This window comes from Dendropsophus ebraccatus, chromosome 8 (genome assembly GCF_027789765.1).
Source record: "Dendropsophus ebraccatus isolate aDenEbr1 chromosome 8, aDenEbr1.pat, whole genome shotgun sequence".
NCBI lineage: Eukaryota > Metazoa > Chordata > Amphibia > Anura > Hylidae > Dendropsophus > Dendropsophus ebraccatus.
In genome coordinates, this window is record NC_091461.1 from 13500718 (window position 1) to 13526285 (window position 25568).

Consider the following 25568-nt stretch of genomic DNA (forward strand, 5'->3'; position numbering starts at 1 on the left):
TTTAGAATTTTGGCAGGGGGTAGGGTTAATGAAGCAATGCTCTGGGTTCTTTGGCAGGAATGCAGATATAAGTTTTTTTTTGTTTTGTTTTTTTTGGGGGGGGGGGGGGGGGTTTGGCAATGATTTTTAGGATGTTTTAAGGAGGTCACTTTAAGGCATGCGAGACCTCCCCAAACCAAGCAGTCTTTCTTTCCACCACCTGAGCCTGTCGTTTTTTTGAGATATGAGAACTTCAGGAGAGGGTATGATCAGAACTTCTTGGACTTGTCTTTATCACAGATGAGTATGGACGGGGGTGGAAGGTGGTCCTCATCTCTCGGACAACATGGGAAGACGTTTCTGCGGTGGTGGTGGTAGGGCAGACAGACAGCTTGTGTCTCCTTTTGCACATTGCTTCTTAGTTGCTGTTTTTTTAATCCTTGATGCCCGCTGTTTCACACTCTTATGGGCTGGGGGTCATTTATCAATTCAATTTGCTGCCAACAGGGGGCAGCAGTAAAGTGCAAGCATGAAAGCATTGTTTTTTGTTTTTTTTCCAAAATCCATGGATCAATATGATAGCGGTAATCCAGTGGATCCCGGAGCAAGATAAAAGCATCAATAGAGAAAAGGGATCCCTTTGAAAGCATTTGGAGTTTTTCCTTCGTGACATTCGATGCTGTTGTTTTGCTCCTCATTCGTGCATAATTTTAAGCATAAAAAAAGTTTACAAAAAACGTATGGAAAAAATTAGGAAAGCGGAGTTTCCCATGACGTGTCATTATAATATAATGGTGGCTCATTGTGCATATATGGAGCGTCTATTGCTCTGAACGGGGGTCCGTGGACTGGGCAGCCCTGGTGGTTGTCTAAGTGCATCAGTAGAAATTTATAAGACTAGGAAGACAGTGGTTCCCATGAGAAAATAATGTGAAATATTAAAAAAAATATATGGGCTGAAGGTGCAACTATGGAACCTCTACTGCCCTAAAGGGGGCTGTGATATGCCATAATACTATGTTGGGAAATAGCTGGACAAAGCCTATACAGCCTATACACATTAAGGGGGTTTTGGACTACGTACAACCACATCTGATCATTCATCTGTTCGTAATAAGTGTATGTTTAGGGTTTCGTAGTCATTGGTCATGCTTTGTGTGCTCTGCTTATGGTACTGTGTATAGCCTATACTCCTATACAACACATTAAGGGGGATGTGGACTACGTACGACCACATCTGGTTGTTAATTTGAGGCTAGTAAGTGCATGTTTAGGGTTAAATAAAATAAATTATGGAATGAAAATTGGAAATAATGGTACCTGCCATATGTCCAATGGGTTGGCCCACTGTGCCAATTTGATCGTTGGTTGTTTCGGAGGGACTGGGACAGAATGAGCACACCATAGACTGCTGATGTACGTAATGGAACGCAACCTCCCCAAGATATCCACCATGGGCAACATGTATCAAAAATATGTTGCAGTACAGACTGGGGGCATTTCTTGAGTGCAAATGGTTGGAAAGCAGCAAGACTTTATTTTTGGTCCCGGTGGACTATGAACTCCATCCAGTTGCCAATCGCCCTGCGGGAAGTGTTGATAAATGACCCCACCCAGATGCCAGTCTCTCACACGTCATTTCCTTCCTCTAGATCCCCTTAGTGACTCAGTTTTCCATTTCTCTTTCTTCGTCCTCCTCTCCGGATTGCACCCCTGATGTGGCGACATCCGACACCTTCCGGCTGTGTGGGGGACTCTCGCATTCCTCACGTGGCGGGGAAAGAGACTGCAAGTCGTGGCAGACGGCATCGTCATCTTCTGAAGGGGATATTTTAGAGTGCAGTAACTGAGGGGCAATCTCACAGATGTTTTCTTCAAGCTCAGGTCCAGGATTTATGGGCACAACCCCTGTTGGTGCCGGAGATACTGTCAGCGACTGCTCGCTGCTGGCCCACGCTTCAGAGGAGCCCAGGCAGTAGAGTCCTTGTGACACGTATGAATGCGGCCAGCAGTCAGAGTGTGCCTGTGCAAGGTTGTCTATACATGGGGAGGAGAAAATTTATAGGGAACACAGAAGGAGGACAGGACAGGGAAGACATAAAGAACACGTTAAACATTGATACCACTCCACATTGCTCTATCAGCCATCAGTAACAGTGGACATCCTTATTTCCTCTATAATTCTATCCATTCTGCTTCCAAAAATCTGAATTGTCCCAAAGCCGCCACCATGATGCTCTAGATAGGGAAATAAACATCTATGAACTATCACTAAGGGCCCACCAAACGATTATTGGCCATACTTGGCCGATTACCAGCTGTTTCGGCCAATAATCGCTTGATGAAATAGGTCAAGTTAAAAGGCAGTGACCAGCCAACACCCCCGATAGCGATGGTCTACTGGCCGACGCTCTGTGTAATAGGAGCGGTGGCAGCAGACAACCACCCTCTTCCAATGGGCTACTGGGAGGATCAAAAGCTTGTCGGGGTCGCCCGTCTCGCAGCTCCCTGCAACCCCCCACCCCCGCACATGCTTGTTTCTGTGCGACTAATACCACAGCCAGCGGGGAACGAGTAGAACGCACGCGTTGACCTGACCTCCTCCTAGTCGTGCTGTGCACCTAGTGCTCCTCCTAGTCGTGCTCTAGCCCTAATGCTAGACCTGGATCTGAGTACTGTATGCTGCAGCACATTTACTTTTGCAGTATGTGTCAGCACTTTTTATTCAGACACTACATAATGCCATCTTGGAGGCATTATGTGGACAAAGAATAGAAGTATTATTTGGCCACTCTTTGGCACTGTTATTTTTGCACGTTACAGTAATTTTATGTAAGAGCTCTATTATACAGAGAAATAATAGGACAAATCAGAGCGATTATCGCTCTGTGTAATAGAGACAGCGATCAGTCGATGATAACGATCAGCGCTGATCTAAAATCATCGGGCCGAAGGCTGATGAATTCATAAAAAAGGAAAACGTATACATACCTCTCCGTGCTCCCTGACGTCCTGCTAGCTTCTGCCCGCTCCCGACACTGTCTGAAGTGACAGGCCGTTCAGCCAGTCACTGGGAGAGCGCCACAGCCAATGATTGGCTGAATGGACCGTCACTTCAGACAGTGCCGGAAGTGGGGCGGAGCTAGCAGGACATAAGGGAGCACGGACATTGCTAACAATGTAAGCGAGTGCCGATCTAGGAGATTGGCGCTTGTTTACACTACTGATTGGGCCGTCTAATGGGACCCTAATACTATTGTGAGTTCGTCTCTTGTCTTATAATTTGTACTGATCTTAAAATACGGGGAACCAAGCCTGAACCGCCCAACTATTTTGGTTTGCCAATCCTAGGTCTCCCAATGATGTTGTATCTGGCTCTCGGGTCACCGCTCCTAATTTTCCAGAAACCTATCATGGATAACATAGACTTTTACCCTGGTTCTCCAGCAGCTCTTGATACGTTTCACTCTGTCTTTCCTGGTTGGAGTTGACGCTTTCTTCTTCCCCATCCATGGATGACCAGGCCATTAGCGTTGCCTCAGAGATCGCAAATTGCTGCATAACACCTTGGGTGAAAAGAGAGAAAAGGAAATGAGAGAAACCAAAGAGCAACAAAAGTCGGAGGGTCAGCTCCATTGTTACATTGGTGATTGCTTCATCCTATAGGTCTGGTAAGGGTACGTTCACACATGTTGGCACAGCACACATACATTACACAGTATGAGAGTAGGGTTGTCCAACTTAGGGTCCTATTAGACGGGCCGATGGGGGCCCGATAATACCTGTAAACGAGCACTCGGCGCTCGTTTACTGGGCCTATTACACGGCCCGATAATTGTTTAACAAGTCTTGCAGGGACATCATTACCGATGCCCTTGCAGCCCTTGCTTAAACGGTATACTTTACCTATCCAGGCTGCAGGGCTCCTCTTCCTCTGTGCTTCTCCCCGCCTCCGCTCAGCCTATCACTGGCCGGGACCGGGAGTGGCTAGTGATTGGCTGAGTGGCCTCTTAGCTGACACAGGCCACTCTGAAGCTGGTGCGCACGGACCCGGGGAGACGCACAGAGGAAGAGGAGCCCTGCAGCCTGGATAGGTAATGTATATCGTCAGTCGGCGGCCGCGCACCGCTATTACACGTAGGCTCATCCTTGGCTCATCCTGGGGTTTGGAGTCCAGTGGAGTCCACAACTAATAGTCAGTCTTTTCCTACAAAACTATATGTCTATGCACTCAGCTCCTCCTGCTCTATGATGATGTCCACGGATTGGACTGTACTTTAAGCATGACTGGTTCCCTTTAAAGGGGTACTCCGAAAAAAAAATATAGTTTTCTGGTGTCAGAACATTATACAGATTTATTAATTACTTCTATTAAAAATTCTCCAGTTTTCCAGTACTTATCAGCTGCTGTATGTGCTACAGGAAGCAGTGTATTCAGTCTGACACAGCGCTCTCTGCTGCCACCTCTGTCCATGTCAGGAACTGTCCAGAGCAGGAGAGGGTTTCTATGGGGGTTTGCTGCTCCTTTGGACAGTTCCTGACATGGACAAAGGTGGCAGCAGAGAGCAGTGTGTCAGACTGGAAAGAATACACCACTTCCTACAGGACATACAGCAGCTGATAACTACTGGAAGACTGGAGAACTTTCTGAAGCTAGTTGATTCCAAACATTTTTTTCTCTGGAGTACTCCTTTAAGATACACATCATTATATGGGTTAAATCTAATGTAACTCGCTTTCCTTATCTCGCAGTGACGTGACGCTGCTTGACTTCACACTTCTGCTGGTTTCCTAACAGTTCTCCGGTTCCCTGACCTCACTTTCCTCTCTTCATTCTATTATACACAGACCTAATAAAACAGGGCAATGCCATAGTAACCCCGGCCCCCAGCAGGCGCCTTTTCAGCAGCCATGAAGCCCAATCAATGGCCTCTTCTTGTGCAGCTTTAGCCGTTCTGTACACACACAGTGGAGTACACAGCCGCCGTACATTTGCACCGGTTAATGCGCCTAATTGCGGCTCCGGTCAGAAGATGGATTGCTCCGGATAGGGAAAATAACTCCTCCGCTCAATGCAATATTCTGTAGGTGGAATTGAATTCACTTCTTTAACGTCGCAGCCCACGGGGCTCTTGATGTACGGCGAGGAGGGGAACCTGGCAAACTCCGAACATGGTGACGTGCGGAAAGGAAAATACATGTCATGGAATCTAATGGATATAAATGAGGGAGACTCGGAGAAAATGCAAATACTGGCTGCGCGGAAGGGATAGACTCAGGCTTGCTCAGATGGAGGAGTACAGACCATGATGGAAAATGTATTAAAGGGCCCCTCGTCTGCTCATTTGGGCCCACAAGTTCCTCCCCCGATATCTGTAGCCCGTATACTAAGTATGGAGAACCTTTGGCCCTCCAGCAGTTACAAAACTACAATTCCCATCATGCATGATTAGCCAAAGCTAAAGCTTTGAAGGGAATTGTAGTTTTGCAACAGCTGGTGGGCGGAAGGTTCCCCATCTCTGCCTTATACATTAGATAATCAGCTGGTTCAGGGAAGGCGATAACAGGGGCAGCATAGTGGCAGCCTGTACATGACTGGGTTAAAGGGGTATTCCACTCAAACATAACTTAACATATGTTGCTGCCCATGGTGAGACAAACAAATCCTTCCATACTTTTTACTATCTGTTCAGTCTCCTTCCCCCAGTTCTATGCTGCTTTCTGCTGAAGACACGAAAATCTGTGTGTGAGCTTTTCTCTCTGTCTCCCCCTCCTTCCCCCTCCTTTCTGAGACAGAAGGTCTGAGAAAGTTAATCAAGTTGCTGATGAACTCTCTGTAATTAATCCTCCCGGCATTATAAAGAAGCAGATGCAGATTTTTTACATCAGCTGTCTCAGAAAGGGGGGGGGGGAAGACAGAGGGAAAAGATCACACGCAGATTTTTGTGTCTTTAGCAGAAAGCAGCAGCTGAGAACTGGGGGAAGGAGACTGAATAGATAATAACAAGTATAGAAAGAATTGTTAGTCTCACCATAGGCAGAAACATATCAAGTTATGTTTGAGTGGAATAACTCTTTAAATGCTGGGAGGGTGAAGTCTGGGTTAGGGGTGAGCTGTAGGTCAGGGGAGAAGAGGCGTTGTGTAGGGAGGGGGGATACAGGAGAAGCGCTAGAGGCGTGGGGGGAGTGAAACAGGTGGAGAGGTATATGTAGGCTGTGGAGGGCTTACCTCATTCTCCATGCGTCTGGACCCAAGACAACCTGCCTGCCCGCCCTGTTGTAAAAATTTTGGACAGTGGGGGGTTGGCTATGGACATTTTTATTGTTGCGGCAGCCCGCAGAGGGGTTGTCACAGATGGCCCTAAATGAGTCGGTTGGGTGGCCAATTTTAAGTTATGGGGAAGACTCCATTTTTGTTATCTGGAATGTTGTATGGGTACGGATTGGTGGTTACTACTTAAATGGTTAATCTGGGTTCACACTACGTTTTTCATCCGTTTTTTGCGAATAAGTAGATGAAAAATAGATGAAAAACACATGCATTTTTGTGCATCCGTTTTTCCATTATAAAAAAAAAAAACGGATCAAAATGAAGACAAAAATGAGGTCAACTAAGTTTTTGTGTACGTTAAAACAACGGATCCGTCTTTTTTATAATGGAAGTTAATGGAAAAACAAATCAAAACGGATGCACACAAATGCACCCAAGACGGTGCGGTGTAACTAGGGATTATTGTTAGCATTTGTACTGCCCGGGTTGGGCTATCTGTCACCTCCGCTGGGTATGGGTTATTATTATTATGGTTTACAATAATATCTTTACATTTAAGTTGCTATGGAAAAGATGTTTACGTTAAAGGGTTAGCTCAGTAAAAAAAAGAAAAAATCAAATAAACTGGGGCAAAAAATATATAGATTCGTAATTTACTTTTAAAAAAAAAATAAATCTCCAGTCTTCCAGTACTTATCAGCTGCTGTATGTCCTGCAGGAAGTGGTGTAGAGCTGTCCAGAGCTGGAGAGGTTTTCTATGGGGATTTGTTTGTTCTGGACAGTTCCTGACATGGACAGAGGTGGCAGCAGAGAGTACTGTGTCAGACTGGAAAGAAAACACCACTTCCTGCGGGACATACAGCAGATGATAAGTACTGGAAGACTGGAGATTTTTTTAATAGAAATAAATTACAAATCTGTATAACTTTCTGACACCAGTTGATTTGAAAGAAAAACATTTTTGGTGAACAACCCCTTTAATATTTTTCTATGTTTATCATTTAATAAAGAGGCGGCTGTGGCTGATATTTTCGATCATCACTCAGTGTGGTTTCCGTATATTGGAGGGGGGGGGGGGGGTGGATCATAGTGGGAAGGGGGTTTGAAGGTAAAAGGTATACCCCCATAATCTTCCATCCCCTGGTCATGCCATAAGCAGACTAGTCCTGATGCTGTATGACCTGTTAGCTGAGGTCCTGCCACCTTCTAAGAATGGGACTGCTGAGTGTGAGCTTCTGCGGGGATCGGCCCTTCCTCTCCCCCGTCTGGTGTTAAATTTCTCTGAGTGCGGAAAAAAAAAATCTGCAGCAATGAGCTGTGCACCGATATACACAGGGAGCGCAGCTCTGAAGCACTGACATAGTCTATATGTTACACTGACAGGACGGCAATAGATCTGTCATGTCGTGTCCAGGGTTCTAGTGCCATACTGTAACAGTAAGAAAACATATGACATGCTGTAATGTGTACGTAATAGCACAATGTAATACAACACAGCGTTATGTTATAGTATATTATAAATAATAAGGAGGTATCATCATGGAATATGATAAAGTGTAAGAGAATGTAATAAAGGGTAACGCAATATAAACTATATAATATATACAATATGGCCTATAGTAATGTGATAGAACACACAGCGGTGTAATGCAATTACGGGTAACGCTGTGTAAGGCTATGTTCACACTACGTAAAACCACGGCCATAGTCCGAACTGCAAAACTACAGCCGTGGTCCGAACTGCAAAACTACGGCCGTAGTCCGAACTGCAAAACTACAGCCGTAGTTTTGAGGTTTATGCCTTGGCTGCAATATATTTGAACTACGGTCGTACAAGGCACACTACGTATCAGACAACGGTTGCTGTTTTCGCGGCTCCGTGAAAAATGAACATGTCATTTATTTCCGTCCGGTAATGTTCCAACTACGGCCGTGGATTTCAATGCGGCCGTGCGAGGAATACTTATTTCTGCAAAATTAAACTTGATTTTGAAATAAAAAAATCCTGTGTGGTTTATTGGGCTGGGCGCAGTATTCCAAATAAATGACTTGTTTCATCCCGCTCAGAAACAAACAAAATTATACAACGGCCGTAGTTTCACGACTAGACCGTATGAGCGTATTTCTACGGCCATAGTTTCAGGCGCACATGTCCGGCCGGGTGAAAACAACGGCCGTAGATTTACATAGTGTGAACATAGCCTAATACTGTAATGTAATATAATATATGGAGACGTAGAGTAATATAATAGTAAAAATACAGCACAACATAACAGAAAATCATGTGATGTAAACAAATATGTACCAAACCATATAATGTAACATGATGTAGTGTAATAAACCTATGTAATATAGAGTAAAATAATGTGATATACAGTGTAGTAATGCAATCTAACATAATATAGCATAAAATAATACTATAAATACTATAACATCTTATATTAAAGGGGTACTCCAGAAGGATTTTTTTTTTTTTTTAAATCAACTGGAGTCAGAAAGTTATATATTCTATTCAAAAATCTACAGTCTTCCAGTATTTATCAGCTGCTGTATGTCCTGCAGGAAGTAGTGTGTTCTTCCCAGTCTGACACAATGCTCTCTGCTGCCACCTCTGTCCATGTCAGGAACTGTCCAGAGCAGCAGCAAATCCCCATAGAATACCTCATCTGATTTGGACAGTTCCTGACATGGACAGATGTGGCAGCAGAGCACTGTGTCAGACTGGGAAGAATGCACCACTTCATGCAGGACATACAACAGCTGATAAGTACTGGAAGACTGGAGATACTTGAAAAGAAGTAATATTAACATAATACTATAAAACATAATGTAGTAACATAACACTATAAACTATAATAGTAGTATAATAGTATAATATAACATGTGATACACAATAAATGAATATGTTGTATGATATAATTGTAATTATATGTTGTAATACAATAAAAAAAACAAACAGAGGTTTGCCCATTGTGATCACGGCATCTGTACAGAGGACAGTGATAAATCACCAAACCTACAGAACAGACAATGCTTACATAAGAAACCTGCATTAGTCACTGTGTCCTCAGAGCTGCCATGTGTCACTGCTGACCTGCTACCTCCCCAGATCCCCAGCGCTGACCTGGTACCTCCCCAGATCCCCAGCGCTGACCTGGTACCTCCCCAGATCCCCAGTGCTGACCTACTACCTCCCCAGATCCCCAGCACTGACCTACTACCTCCCCAGATCACCAGTGCTGACCTGGTACCTCCCCAGATCCCCAGTGCTGACCTACTACCTCCCCAGATCCCCAGCACTGACCTACTACCTCTCCAGATCCCCAGTGCTGACCTGCTACCTCCCCAGATCCCCAGCACTGACCTACTACCTCTCCAGATCCCCAGTGCTGACCTGCTACCTCCCCAGATCCCCAGCACTGACCTGCTACCTCTCCAGATCCCCAGTGCTGACCTGCTACCTCCCCAGATCCCCAGCGTTGACCTGGTACCTCCCCAGATCCCCAGTGGTGACCTGCTACCTCCCCAGATCCCCAGTGCTGACCTGCTACCTCCCCAGATCCCCAGTGCTGACCTGCTACCTCCCCAGATCCCCAGCGCTGACCTGCTACCTCCCCAGATCCCCAGCGCTGATCTGCTACCTCCCCAGATCCCCAGTGCTGACCTGCTACCTCCCCAGATCCCCAGCGTTGACCTGGTACCTCCCCAGATCCCCAGTGGTGACCTGCTACCTCCCCAGATCCCCAGTGCTGACCTGCTACCTCCCCAGATCCCCAGCGCTGACCTGCTACCTCCCCAGATCCCCAGCGCTGACCTGCTACCTCCCCAGATCCCCAGCACTGACCTGCTACCTCCCCAGATCCCCAGAGCTGACCTGCTACCTCCCCAGATCCCCAGCACTGACCTGCTACCTCCCCAAATCCCCAGCGCTGACCTGCTACCTCCCCAGATCCCCAGTGCTGACCTGCTACCTCCCCAGATCCCCAGCGTTGACCTGGTACCTCCCCAGATCCCCAGTGGTGACCTGCTACCTCCCCAGATCCCCAGTGCTGACCTGCTACCTCCCCAGATCCCCAGTGCTGACCTGCTACCTCCCCAGATCCCCAGCGCTGACCTGCTACCTCCCCAGATCCCCAGCGCTGATCTGCTACCTCCCCAGATCCCCAGTGCTGACCTGCTACCTCCCCAGATCCCCAGCGCTGACCTGGTACCTCCCCAGATCCCCAGTGGTGACCTGCTACCTCCCCAGATCCCCAGTGCTGACCTGCTACCTCCCCAGATCCCCAGCGCTGACCTGCTACCTCCCCAGATCCCCAGCGCTGACCTGCTACCTCCCCAGATCCCCAGCGCTGATCTGCTACCTCCCCAGATCCCCAGTGCTGACCTGCTACCTCCCCAGATCCCCAGCGTTGACCTGGTACCTCCCCAGATCCCCAGCGCTGACCTGCTACCTCCCCAGATCCCCAGCGCTGATCTGCTACCTCCCCAGATCCCCAGTGCTGACCTGCTACCTCCCCAGATCCCCAGCGTTGACCTGGTACCTCCCCAGATCCCCAGTGGTGACCTGCTACCTCCCCAGATCCCCAGTGCTGACCTGCTACCTCCCCAGATCCCCAGCGCTGACCTGCTACCTCCCCAGATCCCCAGCGCTGACCTGCTACCTCCCCAGATCCCCAGCACTGACCTGCTACCTCCCCAGATCCCCAGAGCTGACCTGCTACCTCCCCAGATCCCCAGCACTGACCTGCTACCTCCCCAAATCCCCAGCGCTGACCTGCTACCTCCCCAGATCCCCAGCGCTGACCTGCTACCTCCCCAAATCCCCAGCGCTGACCTGCTACCTCCCCAGATCCCCAGCGCTGACCTGCTACCTCTCCAGATCCCCAGTGCTGACCTGCTACCTCCCCAGATCCCCAGCGCTGACCTGCTACCTCCCCAGATCCCCAGCGCTGACCTGCTACCTCCCCAGATCCCCAGCGTTGACCTGGTACCTCCCCAGATCCCCAGCACTGACCTGCTACCTCCCCAGATCCCCAGCGCTGACCTGCTACCTCCCCAGATCCCCAGCGCTGACCTGCTACCTCCCCAGATCCCCAGCACTGACCTGCTACCTCCCCAGATCCCCAGCGCTGACCTGCTACCTCCCCAGATCCCCAGCGCTGACCTGCTACCTCCCCAGATCCCCAGCACTGACCTGCTACCTCTCCAGATCTCCAGCGCTAACCTGCTACCTCCCCAGATCCCCAGTGGTGACCTGCTACCTCCCCAGATCCCCAGCGCTGACCTGCTACCTCCCCAGATCCCCAGCGCTGACCTGCTACCTCCCCAAATCCCCAGCACTGATCTGCCACCTCCCCAGATCCCCAGCACTGATCTGCCACCTCCCCAGATCCCCAGCGCTGACCTGCTACCTCCCCAGATCCCCAGCGCTGACCTCCTGATCTCCCGGTGCTTGCTGTACTATGTCCTCCATATCCCCAGTGTACTCAGCGCTCACCATGTATAACCACCAGTCTGCCAGGTACTGACCTGTTTTGTCCTTACTATAGAGGTCTCCCACAATCCTGGGGTGATCAGCGCTAACCTGCCATGGCTTCCAGTCCACTGTGTACTCATTAGCCTCTTATGTAGAGGAGATTTTCTGTCTTATTTAAAGGACAAATTCAGGCAGGGCGATTTTTTGTACAAGTGCTGTGGGAGCTGAAAGAAAAAACGTGCACTCACCTCCCCGGCTCCAGCACTGATGCCGCGTACCACCGCTCCAGTCCCCGGTAGCTTCCTGGTTATAGAGGGAACTCGGGGGTTGTGACGTGTCAGGCCTTCTCTGCCAGCCAGTGGCCGAGGCAGGACCCCATTACAGCCACTCACTGGCTGAGCGGGCCAGAAACGTCACGTCCCAGATCCCCTCTCTAACCAGGAAGTGGCCGGTACAGGGGATCGGAGCAGAGGTACGCGGTATCAGAGTGCACATTATTTCTTTCAGCCTCCCCTTCTCCAGCACTAAAAAGTTTTTTTGCAGTCCGATTAACAGATCCCTTTTTAACCGGTTACTTTTAACATACAGGAAAACATGGTCAACCACGTTTTTGTGAAATTTGCAAAAAAAAAAAAAAAAAACAGATTTTTTTTTAAAATGGAGGTCAATGAAAAAAAAAATTAATCCGTTAAACAGTCGCAAAAATGCAGCGTGAACCTGGCCTTAAAGGGTTACTGACCTCTAAGCTTGTTATGGCTCAGCCACGCTTCCATGCCCTTTAAATGGGAACAACCTTTGCCATACTATTCTGGCTGTAGCCTATCTTTCTGAGAACAAAAGGATTGAACAAATAAAGTCCAACATACCTGTTCTTTCTCTTCCCTATTACACAGTAAGATTACCATGCGAAAAATCGTTATATCGTTTGAATTTTATCGATAATCTTTCTGTGTGTACGCAGCAACGATCAAATGACTAACAAAAATTTGTCCTTTGTCATCGCTCGCATCTTTTGAGCCATTCATCGTTAATCATTTGCAAATCTTTCAGTGTATGTACACGTTCTTCGTTTGTTATCATGTTTGTATACTAGATTGTAACGAACGACTTTGCTTCCAGTTTTTATGGTAAAAGATTGCAGGTTATTTGCAATTGTTTATTGTTAATCATAGAAAACGAAAAATCGCTTAAGGCCATACAACACCAAGCGATTATCCGCTGAATTTGATCGATTATCGGTTGTTATTGATGATAATCGCCTTGTATAATACTTTTAAAAGGCAACGATCAGCTGATATGCACGATGTAGCTGATTCTTATCATTTAAGGTGTTAAAATTTTTATTAACGATAGCGATGGTCTGCTGGCTGTTGCTCCGTGTTATTGGGTTCTCTTATGGGTTCCCCGGACAATCTTAAGTCCTTCCCGTAGCTTCCTCCCCTGATCCTACCCGCTTGCGTGTAATAGCGCCATCAGCGAGCGGGGAAGGAGGAAGCGAGCGCTGATCTGACAGGTCGGCGCTCGCTTGCTCCTCACCATCGGCCATGTAATATTGCCTTTAGTCTAAGAGGACTCCAAGTCATGCTGTTGGTTACACAGGTTACACAGTTGACTGGTCCCGATGAAATTATCGAGTTCATCTGCCTTCATTGTAATGTGAATAGGGGCCTTGTGAGTCTCTGCTTCCACCACAGCCTTGATGTCACAGCACAATCCTATACAGTAGCTGCCCATAAGTGGTCGTAATTTGCAGCTTGCCTGATTGATGACCGTCCACAATATTTCAAAGGTTAGGACTACTGTACATGTGTTAAACTCCAGCTTATATATTCAATTTCTATCATTATATCCAACACCATACGCACCAGCCAGGAACCTCGCCTCCTTCTCGCCATCACTCAGGTCAGAGTAAGCATCACTGTCCATTCGAGTGCTTTCATTGGTCGGAGGCGGTGGTTGACCCCAACTTTGCCATTCTATCATATGAGCAACACGCCCTGAACCAATAGCTGTAGGCTTGGTCACGTGATCCTTCATCGATCGAGAGATACCTGCGATAAGAGAGAAGGTTAAGGGGGTCATTATGTGGACTTTATGGCATAGAGAGAAGGTTGGCCCCGCTCCTGGGCCAGGATGGTCACAGAATGTCCAGTACCTTTGACAGAGGACTTGGCGAGAGCACCAATTCCGTACGCATTAGAATGTCTCTTCAATCGAGGAAGGATCGAGGTTGTGTCTTCCATTGATAGCTGACAGATCATAAGAGAGAGAGGAAATGATCGCTCAGGAAAAGAGAGATAGAGACTTATATAAAGAGAGAGAACGGACAGGATCAAGAGACTGACAGACAAGTGACAGCTTGTGCTCAGAGCCGAGAGAGGTGCAGAGACAGAGACAGAGACTGTTAAGTATCTACGTAATCTCGCTGCAAAGGTGAAAGAGATAGAAAGTGCAAAAAGAGAAAGTGAGTGGAGGAGGGGTGGACTCTAATGGTGGCCGGACATGGTGGAGATTCTCCTAAGATTCATTAGAGGTTTTCTCAGATGGCCGGGGATCCAACCATTCATATGGCTACATCCCCAACAGGTATAAATGATAAGCAGTGCCCAATATTTCTACAGAAGGGGTATTTGATTCCCCCCATTCTAGTGATGGTGGAGACCGCCATAATGAGACATTTACACCACATCAAATCCTCGATGAATCATAAGAAAAACTGGACTTGACCACCATGACTCAAAAAATTTAGACTTGTGCAATCAAGACAAATAGAAGGTTAACGTAGGACAAAATGTTGTCAGCTATCGAGTCGTCATTACAAGTTTTTTTTTTTTTTTTCCAGAATTTCAGCAAGTTTGAAACTTTTAGCATTTGTTTTGGGTAATTTGCTCAAAATGGAAGCCACCACTTTAGTGATCAGGAGAGTGGTTAAAGGGGTTATCCAGCGGTACAAAAACATGGCCACTGTTCCCCCTCTCTTGTCTCCAGGTCAGGTGTTGTTTGCAATTAAGCTCCATTTACTTCAATAGAACTGAGTTTGAAACCCCACCATATCTGGAGACAAGAGAGGGGGAAAAGTGGCCATGTTTTTGTACCGCTGGATAACCCTTTAAAGGTTAAAGACTCCCGGAAGGGGTTGGGTTGTAGGGTTAGGGTTACGCTGCCGGGATAAAGTTGGATAAAGCCCTAGCAGACCTGAGATACAACTTTTCAGGCCATTTGGGAAACTTTCAATTCAGGCCAAAGATATTTGGTTCCAGCTTTTTTCTATGGTTGATTCAGCCATATTGGACCCGTAACAAATTTTGGTAAATTTGCTCATCTCTAGTAACTTTTTGGTTTACTGTTGAGAAATATTGGATTTCTATTGAGGGAACTTCATGAAACTGTCCGGGTTCCGCAACTTCTCCGAAACTAAACGTTCGGCATTTAACTCACCACACTTGGAGAAGGTGGGTGCTACCCCCGGGAGTCCTGGGAAACCAGGATACAACCATAGGCTATAGGCTGTGTCCATGTTTCCCAGAGTCCTCGGGCTACCTCCACCTTCTCCAGACACAAGGAGTTAAATGCCAAGTCTTCAGGTTCAGAGAAGTTACAGAACCCGGACAGTTTCAGGAAGTTTACTCAACACTAGAACAGATGATAAGTTCACCACTGAATTCTACAATTTATGGGTGTCAAACTATTTAAGGGGATCCAGAACAGTGAATGGCACAATACATCTGTCTCCATGCGCCTGTGCCCTCGGCACAATTCTTAATCTGGTATTTGTGGGGTACAATGGGTCTGACAGACATTTTGGATTATCAGATGGTTGGAGTATGCAATGGTTATACTGGTAATGTGGCATTCTGAGCCAGTAAAGCAGTAATGTAAAGAGGCTCGAGAGAAGTAAAGCAATGTGAGACAGTGAGTGCCGAGATAGAGAGAGAAGCGACAGGCAGGGTTAATGCTGGACTCACATTAATTCCGTCCCAGGAAAAGTCTGTTCGTGTCTGAGAGAGAGGGAGAACAGTCACATGAGAGGCAACATGGAACTAGACACAGCAAATGAGAGAGACAGAGGGAGGGAGAGAGAGAGAGAGAGGGGAGGGAGAGAGAGAGAGAGAGAGAGAGAGAGACAAGGAGAGAGAGAGGGGCAGAGGAAAAGAGAGAGAGGAGGGAGAGAAAGGTAGAAAAAGAGGAAGAGAGCAAAGGAGACAGAGAAAGAGAGAGAGGGGAAGAAAGAGAAAGAGAGAGAGAGGAGGAAAGGAAGAGAGGGAGAAAAAAGAGGAAGAGAGAAGGAGAGAGAGAGAGAGAGAGAGAGAGAGAGAAGGAGAGGAAGAAAGAAAGGAAGAGAGGGAGAGAGAGAAGAGGAAGAGACAAGGAGAGAGAGAGAGAGAGAGAGAGAGAGAGAGAGAGAGAGAGAGGAGGAAGAGCACAGGCAGACATAGACTGCTTTGCACATTTACACAGAGGATGAATAGAAGATAAGTTACAGATATCGAGCTATACATTATATCACACACACTGACACCTGCTACATGTTACACTCACATAAAGACCTACAGAAATAACATGATCATCACAAGCACTTTCCATTGTATCCTCATTATCAACCAAAATCCTTTACCAAAATATACACAGTGGAACCTTGGTTTAAGAGTAACTTGGATTGAGAGCACTTTGCAAGAAGAGTTCACACTTTTTCATAATTGTGACTTGGTTTAAAATCATTGCTTTGGTGTAAGAGCTCCCTGCTATAATGTGCCCGCACTCACACTCAACCATTCACACTGCTGTATAGAAAAGTTTCTGTCACTGTCCTCCTGCAAAGCTCTGTGATTCTCAATTCCTGATTGGTCCATGCTGTACACACACCCCTTTCCCGCTGCAGTCATGTGACCACACAGCAGCCCTGCTTCTCTATTCTAGCCTATTGTACTACACTACTGCATTATAGGGATCTGCAGTTCCATCCTGTATCTACAAACTGCTGCTGTGTTATCAGGTTTATGCAGCTACTATACATTATACACCACATGCTGCTATACTGTACAGTAATTTATATATCACATATCCAGCTGCTGTGTTATCAGGTTTATGCAGTTACTATACATTATACACCACATGCTGCTATACTGTACAGTAACTTATATATCACATATCCAGCTGCTGCAGTGTTATCAGGGTTATACAGTTACTATACATTATACACCATATGCTGATTGCTATACTGTACAGTAACTTATATATCACATATCCAGCTGCTGTGTTATCAGGGTTATACAGTTACTAAACATTATACACCACATGCTGCTATACTGTACAGTAACTTATATATCACATATCCAGCTGCTGTGTTATCAGGGTTATACAGTTACTATACATTATACACCATATGCTGATTGCTATACTTACAGTAACTTATATATCACATATCCAGCTGCTGTGTTATCAGGGTTATACAGTTACTATACATTATACTCCACATGCTGCTATACTGTACAGTAACTTATATATCACATATCCAGCTGCAGTGTTATCAGGGTTATACAGTTACTATACATTATATACCACATGCTGATTGCTATACTGTACAGTAACTTATATATCACATATCCAGCTGCTGTGTTATCAGGGTTATACAGTTACTATACATTATACACCACATGCTGCTATACTGTACAGTAACTTATATATCACATATCCAGCTGCTGTGTTATCAGGGTTATACAGTTACTATACATTATATACCACATGCTGATTGCTATACTGTACAGTAACTTATATATCACATATCCAGCTGCTGTGTTATCAGGGTTATACAGTTACTATACATTATACACCACATGCTGCTATACTGTACAGTAACTTATATATCACATATCCAGCTTTCTAAATGTTTCACTTGTTTTACATGTTATTCAGAATAAAAAAAAATCATTATTTTTGGGTTGGATTACAAGCACGGTCCCAGAACAAATTATTCTCGTAATCCAAGGCACCACTGTATAACATTTTATATTAATTGCAATGACACTCGTATAGAAAGTCTGTGAGTCCTGCCCCTGCTCCATATAGAAAGCTTGTGAGTCCTGCCCCTATCATATAGAAAGCCTATGAGTCCTGCCCCTATCATATGGAAAGCCTATGAGTCCTGCCCCTATCATATAGAAAGCCTGTGAGTCCTGCCGCCATCTCCATATAGAAAGCCTGTGAGTCCTGCCCCCTCCATATAGAAAGCCTGTGAGTCCTGCCTCCTCCATATAGAAAGCCTGTGAGTCCTGCCCCCATCTCCATATAGAAAGCCTGTGAGTCCTGCCCCCATCTCCATATAGAAAGCCTGAGTCCTGCCCCCCTCCATATAGAAAGCCTGTGAGTCCTGCCCCCATCTCCATATAGAAAGCCTGTGAGTCCTGCCCCCCCCTCCATATAGAAAGCCTGTGAGTCCTGCCTCCTCCATATAGAAAGCCTGTGAATCCTGTCTCCTCCATATAGAAAGCCTGTGAGTCCTGCCCCCATCTCCATATAAAAAGCCTGAGAGTCCTGCCCCCATCTCCATATAGAAAGCCTGTGAGTCCTGCCCCCATCTTCATATAGAAAGCCTGTGAGTCCTGCCCCCATCTCCATATAGAAAGCCTGTAAGTCCTGCCCCCATCTCCATATAGAAAGCTTGTGAGTCCTGCCCCCATCTCCATATAGAAAGCCTGTGAGCCCTGCCCCCATCTCCATATAGAAAGCCTGTGAGTCCTGCCCCATCTCCATATAGAAAGCCTGTGAGTCCTGCCCCCTCCATATAGAAAGCCTGTGAGTCTTGCTCCCCTCCATATAGAAAGCCTGTGAGTCCTGCCCCCTCCATATAGAAAGCTTGTGAGTCCTGCCCCATCTCCATATAGAAAGCCTGTGAGTCCTGCCCCCATTTCCATATAGAAAGCCTGTGAGTCCTGCCCCCATTTCCATATAGAAAGCCTGTGAGTCCTGCCCCCATTTCCATATAGAAAGCCTGTGAGTCCTGCCCCCATCTCCATATAGAAAGCCTGTCAGTCCTGTCCCCTCCATATAGAAAACCTGTCAGTCCTGCCTCCTCCATATAGAAAGCCTGTGAGTCCTGCCCCCATGTCCATATAGAAAGCCTGTGAGTCCTGCCCTCTCTCCATATAGAAAGCCTGTGAGTCCTGCCTCCTCCATATAGAAAGCCTGTGTTAACTATATTTGAAGAGGAGACGGGATCCACTCTCCATTGCTGGCACTCCGAGCACTGTTCCTGAGAGTGCACTCCACCCTGCTATTTACCATATAGAAAGCCTGTGAGTCCTGCCCCCCCTACATATAGAAAGCCTGTGAGTCTTTCTTTCTCCCCCCATATAGAAAGCCTGTTAGTCTTGCTCCCCTCCATATAGAAAGCCTGTGAGTCCTGCTCCCCTCCATATAGAAAGCCTGTGAGTCTTGCTCCCCTCCATATAGAAAGCCTGTGAGTCTTGCTCCCCTCCATATAGAAAGCCTGTGAGTCCTGCCCCCATCTCCATATAGATAGCCTGTGAGCCTGCCCCCCTCCATATAGAAAGCCTGTGAGTCTTGCTCCCCTCCATATAGAAAGCCTGTGAGTCTTGCTCCCCTCCATATAGAAAGCCTGTGAGTCCTGCCCCCATCTCCATATAGATAGCCTGTGAGCCTGCCCCCCTCCATATAGAAAGACTGTGAATCCTGCCTCCTCCATATAGAAAGACTGTGAGTCCTGCCTCGTTCATATAGAAATCCTGTGAATCCCGCCCCCATCTCAATATAGAAAGCCTGTGAGTCTTGCTCCCCTCCATATAGAAAGCCTGTGAGTCTTGCTCCCCTCCATATAGAAAGCCTGTGAGTCTTGCTCCCCTCTATATAGAAAGCCTGTGAGTCTTGCCCCACTCATATAGAAAGCCTGAGAGTCCTGCCGAACTCATATAGAAAGCCTGTGAGTCCTGCCCCATCTCCATATAGAAAGCCTGTGAGTCCTGCCCCACTCATATAGAAAGCCTGTGAATCCCGCCCCCATCTCCATATAGGAAGCCTACGAGTCCTGCCCCCCTCCTGTGAGTCCTGTTTCCCACCCAATCATATGGAAAGCCTGTGAGTCCTTCAAGCTGTCCTCCTTACTGCTGTCACTCCTTACTATTGGAGATAACTGACCTTTAATATGATGATTTCTGAGGGTCCCAGCAGTAGGACCCCCATTGTAAGACTAAAGTAAAAAGTCTACAATTCCATAGAACATGTGTTGCATTTCAGATATAAAAGTGGTCCGACCAATCTTATATTCTGGACATCTGCCTAGGTATTCACTGACACATCCCCAAGTCCTGTATCACAGGGGTCCAATAAAGCTCGGCGGCTCTCCCTCCCCCCATAGTCAGGTCTAATAGAAGGCAGCAACAGGTTAAACATCAAGGACGACTGAAGGACTTATATTTATTAGGAAGAGGTGAAGAAGCCTTGTGGTGGTGGTGTAAGCCAGGTACATAGCTGGCCATACTCTGCAGTGTATTCCTATGGAGATACCTGACTATAATTGGAGGATTACTGTACTGAGAAAAACTGTAAAAAAAAAAACACATTTACAAGCTTATCTGGAATTTACTGTTCCGACACCGCAACCACAGCAAAGAAAGGAGGAATGACGGCTCAAGTGCAGTTCAAGGGGCTGTCTGCTGTCAGAAACCCTTTATAACATACCCTAATAGGAAATTCTAAACACCCAGAGATAAACATGGTGACTATGGGGGCGGACAGGCAGCTTCTCCCTGATAACAGGGAACAATAGACTGAAGGAAATGGAGTAGGAGACCAGGTTTTGTGCCCCTTTAAGGCATCACGATTGTGGATTCCCATGTCTGATAAAATATTCACTCTCCTATGGGCGCTTCTTCCATAATACTACGTCAATGTCTTTGGCTGAGAGAGGCAGTAAAATGTATATCAACGTTTGGGTTTATTTATAAGGTATGGAAAATAAACGGAGCAATATATACATGATACTGCTAGGAGGGGATGGAGTACCTAGCACATTGCTGCAGAACTGAGAAGCCATGAGGCCATACGGCCCTGAAAAGCTGCCATTGTGCTTCTGAATCAAAGTCATTGGATGCCACCAGGCCATAATATATATATATATATATATATATTTATTGTGGGGAATAGCTCTGGTCAATCCTAGGTAGCAGTAGGGTAACTATGATCTATGTGTCATCCAGTCATCATCGTCACAACAACCAGTGACAAATCAATTGTGTCCAACATCAGTAGTGGTCCGTAGGTCAATCCTGACCTCTGTCGGTCACCAAAGTATGACCACCGTCGGTCACTACAGCCTCCACACGGCTTAAAGAGTTATAAGTAAAAGTGCTGCCCCATACACCCTTACTCAACGCGTTTCAGTCAACTGTGATCATGACATCATCAGGAGTATTTGGGTGGTGAGTGTAAACGGCATTTGGTAAGCAACAGATCTGTTTATGCAATTAGTGTAAGAAACACATATTTATATAGCATAGATTCACAAGAACGGACACGGGTTCAGACAACAGTACTCACTGTCCCACGAAGTAGGGGCTAGGAACGTTAAGAAACAGTTTAGCAGTGGCTAATACCGATCTAGGTCCCCAATTGTCCCCCGATATGTGAGTCTATGGTCCATAAAGGAGTCCGGTAGTGTGCCGGTTGTGTCCAAGGTTAGGAGACGTCTGCGCTCCGTTCTCCTGCAGTGGCAGATCGTATCAGATAACGGCCGTTGTTTATGCGGCCCCCGTGAAAAATTAACATGTCGATTATTTCCGGCCGGTAATACTGCAACAACGGCCGTGGATTTCAATGCGGCCGCGAGCGTAAAACTTATATCTGCTGAGTTAAACTTGATTTTGATGTAAAAAAAATTCTGAGTGGTTTCTCGGGCTGGGCGCAGTATTTAAAGTAAATGACCTGTTTCATCCCGTTTATAAACATGCTAGGAATCAAAATTAAACAACGACCGTGGTTTCACGACTAGCCCGTACGATCGTAATTCTACGGCCGTAGTCTTGGTCGCAAAAGTCCGGCCGATGAAAAAAACAGCTGTTATTTTACGTAGTGTGAACATAGCCTAAAGCCTTAAAGGGTCTCGATATTAACACTATATACAATACCACCGTATAGAGCCATCTAGTGATACCAAGCGGTGCCTGTATAATAGTGCCGTACAACACTAGAATAAAATGACATATAGTGCCATAATAATTCCTTTATAATAATACTTTCATACAAATAACAGTATCTTACAGTGATCATATGATACTATCACCCAGTATCCTCATATACGCCACATAAATAATACCACTATATAGTACCACATAAATAATACCACTATATAGTACCACATAAATAATACCACTATATAGTACCACATAACGGTACAAGAAATACAGTTGTATACAGTGGTCAGTGCCTTAATATTGCCATAAGATATATATTCACAAAGTCCTGAGGCTGGTGGGGGTCCTGGGGTGATGGTCTTTTTTGTCTGTTTTATCATGTTTATAGGAGTAGAGGTTGGGGTCATCCTCAGTATACCCCTATGGATAATATGAGGGGTGTAGGCCTGTGTATATTCACTCCACCCATGGGCCGCATAGCAGCTACAGACCCCGCTCTATCATGTGTAGACCCTTGGATGACATGCTGCTGGGTGCACTGTACATATCAGTAACAGCTGTCCTGGATATAATGTGACCGCCCCCTATGTGTCATATAGGTAATCGCAGCTCATTATATCACCTAAACACTCGGGTCATTCCAAGTATTTCCATCCGCTCCTCCTGCCAACAAAATGTTCAGCCAAAGCTCCTGGATGTAATTAGACAAATTAGATACAATAAATGTATCTGCCAGAAGTCGTATTAGAAAGTGACTTGGCCGGGGTATACAGCAGCTCGTGCCCTATCGGTCAGACACCTTATAATCATAGTCAGAAACAGAAGCCAAAGGCAGAAGAGTCCCCACACTCCCGGGATATCATTAGCACAGGACCCTCTGCAGCACTTGTCTGACTGCTAGTTCATTGGTATCTGGGGCTAGGACTGGCCCACCGGGAAGTCGGGGAATCGCCAGGTGGGCCCAAGGTATCCAGGTCTAACACTGTTTTGGGGCCATGAGGAAGGACGAGATAACATTCACCAGGAAAGCAGCTTAATAGTCAGGGGACAATAAAATCCACCTTAGGGACCCCTTTCTGTCTTCTCTTCTGCCCATGGTCTCAACTACAGGGATAACAAGCAAAGCAGCTGCTATGGGGCCCAGCAACTAAAAGGACGCATGTGCATCCAGGTGTAAGGTGCAGTTAGTAATGACTATAGAGGTAGGAGGTGTGGACAATTCATGGGGTCTATCCTAATAATACTCATACAATTGCAACCATCGGCACGGTCAAACGCCCAGGTGTTCCCTAATGTGGAGAGTTGGGAGTCCCTCATATACCTGCAGTGTAGCGGTGGCAGACCATACAGATGGGGCCCTTGCAGAGAAGGCCCTCTCTTTTCTACCACTGATTCCATTGTTGGTTTATCTTGGGGCAACCATAGGGATCATATAATAAAATTCATATCAGTGGCAGCCATGGGTGCAACTACCAACAGGGCTGTCAGTCTCCTTAAAGGGCTACTCCAGCGATTTTATTTTATTTTCACCTGGTTTCAGAAGGTTATACTGATTTGTAAATTACTTCTATTTAAAAATCTTCAGTTTTCCAGTACTTATCAGCTGCTGTATGCCCTGCAGGAAGTGGTGTATTCTTTCCAGCCTTACGAAGTGCTTTCTGCTGCCACCTCTGTCCATGTCAGGAACTGTCCAGAGCAGCAGCAAATCCCCCTAGAAAACCTCTCCTGCTCTGGACAGTTCCTGACATAGACAAAGGTGGCAGCATACACCAAAGAATACACCACTTCCTGCAGGACATGCAGCAGCTAAGTACTGGAGGACTGTAGATTTTTTTTTTTTAAATAGAAGTAAATTACAAATCTATATAACTTTCTGACACCAGTTGATTTAAAAGAAAAATATTTTCACCGGAGTACCCCTTTAATAGTTACTAAGGCCCCATTATAGACAATGGTTCATTTGAAATGATACATTGTAACAAAATATTTTCAACTGAGATGAATTTTTTTGGATTCACTGGACATCGGTCTTATCCTCTTGGAATAAACAAGACAGTACTATGGATGCCATATGGAAAGCCAGCCGGGCCCCTTTGGGTTCCTCCAGATTGCTGAAGCTTTGGTCTCCCGGTCGCTCCAGACGGGGCCGGAGTAATACCCTGCAGTCTGCTCTGCAGTCACCATGACAGCTCTGAGCTATGGGCTGAGGGAGAGACTACCCGGGGCTGTATAATGCAGTCAGCTGGGCTGCTAGGCCTGCGTACAGGGAGGGAGGGGGGGCTGAAAGCTGCCGCCGCAGGGGGTCTCCGCTCCTGCAGGGAGAAATATGTGACAGCAATTTATACAGCGCTGGAAATTATCCCTCCGCTTCCCCTTTGTGAGCACAACATGCAGCAATTTTATAATGTGTCGCCGCGTCTAGGGGAAAACATAACCCGCTGTCTTGGGGTTAATGAGACAAAAACAAATGCGCTAGGTAGAAGGCTAATTCAATAGCTGGGGCAGAGAGCACACACAACATAACAAGCTGTCACCTGACAGCAGCGGTGGCAGGCCTTTCACACCATTTCTAAAGATTTGGACAGGGTATTAAATGACGGAAGAAATCCGAGTAAATAGAAATCTGAGAGACGTCTCCGGCTTGGCTTACAGCCGGCTACAGGTAGTGTTGTTGTTCTCTTTCTGGAGGACCGTCCATGCTAAAAAACTATAAAGAATGGCCATTGGTATTAACAACAGCATGTAGTTCTTCACTTTTCCTGCGGGGGAGCTGTGAACACATGTTGCCAGGTATGGTTATAGATTGTAACCGATCGCTGAGGCTCAGCCTGTAATCGCTTATTATTACAGGATTATCCTAAGTAGACAAGGACGGCTCAGGAGCACAGGCTGAGCTCTGTCCCTTATATATGGCTCTGCCCTCCATAGACCTCCATACAGATCTGCCACTATGCTTCTGATATATAGGGGGGTAAGGTTGGACAACTCACAGGGATGCAAGCCTTATCAGACATTTATTGCCCAACATAATGAAAAATATAAAGACCAGTGTTATAACACCGCAGGCTTAGATACAGTGGCTCAGCGATATATATGGTGGAATACTTAATAATAATACGGTTACTACACTACATAGGGAACTGAACACAGTGCAGTTACATCCAGTGACAACAGTGCAGTTACATACAGTGACCACAGCACAGGTACATTCAGATACCAGAATGCAGTTATATTCAGTGACCAGAGTGCAGTTACATTCAGTGACCACAATGCAGTTACATTCAGTGACCAGCATGCAGTTACAGTCAGTGACCACAGTGCAGTTACATCCAATGACAACAATGCAGTTACATTCAGTGACCAGAGTACAGTTACATTCAGCAACGATAATACAGTTACATCCAGTGACCACAATGCAGTTACATTGAGTGAACATAACTCAGTTAAATCCAATGACCACAGCACAGTTACATCGAGTGACCCCAATGCATGTATTCTAAAATACCACAATGCAGTTACATCAAGTGACCAAAATGCAGTTACATTCAATGACCACAATGCTGTTACATTGAGTGAACAGAGTGCAGTTACACTCAGTAAACAGAGTGCAGTTACACTCAGTAAACAGAGTGCAGTTACTTTTTTAGTGACCATAGTGCACTTACATCCAGTGACCACAGTGCAGTTACATTCAGTG

General features: G+C 46.2%; 1 protein-coding gene across 2 annotated transcripts in view; it reads right to left on the minus strand.

Moving 5' to 3' along the window:
* Window positions 1–1468: 1468 nt before the first annotated feature.
* The window catches only part of FAM131B (family with sequence similarity 131 member B), a 51267-nt gene continuing 27167 nt past the window's right edge, over window positions 1469–25568 (minus strand). For both annotated transcript variants that reach the window (XM_069978829.1, XM_069978827.1), the window contains exons 3-7: window positions 15692–15724; window positions 13882–13975; window positions 13592–13777; window positions 3414–3545; window positions 1469–2016 (exon numbers count right to left, since the gene is read on the minus strand). In XM_069978829.1, the coding sequence (XP_069834930.1) occupies window positions 1646–2016; window positions 3414–3545; window positions 13592–13777; window positions 13882–13975; window positions 15692–15724 (816 nt within the window). In that variant the 3' untranslated portion in view covers window positions 1469–1645. The remainder of the gene's footprint in view (window positions 2017–3413; window positions 3546–13591; window positions 13778–13881; window positions 13976–15691; window positions 15725–25568) is intronic.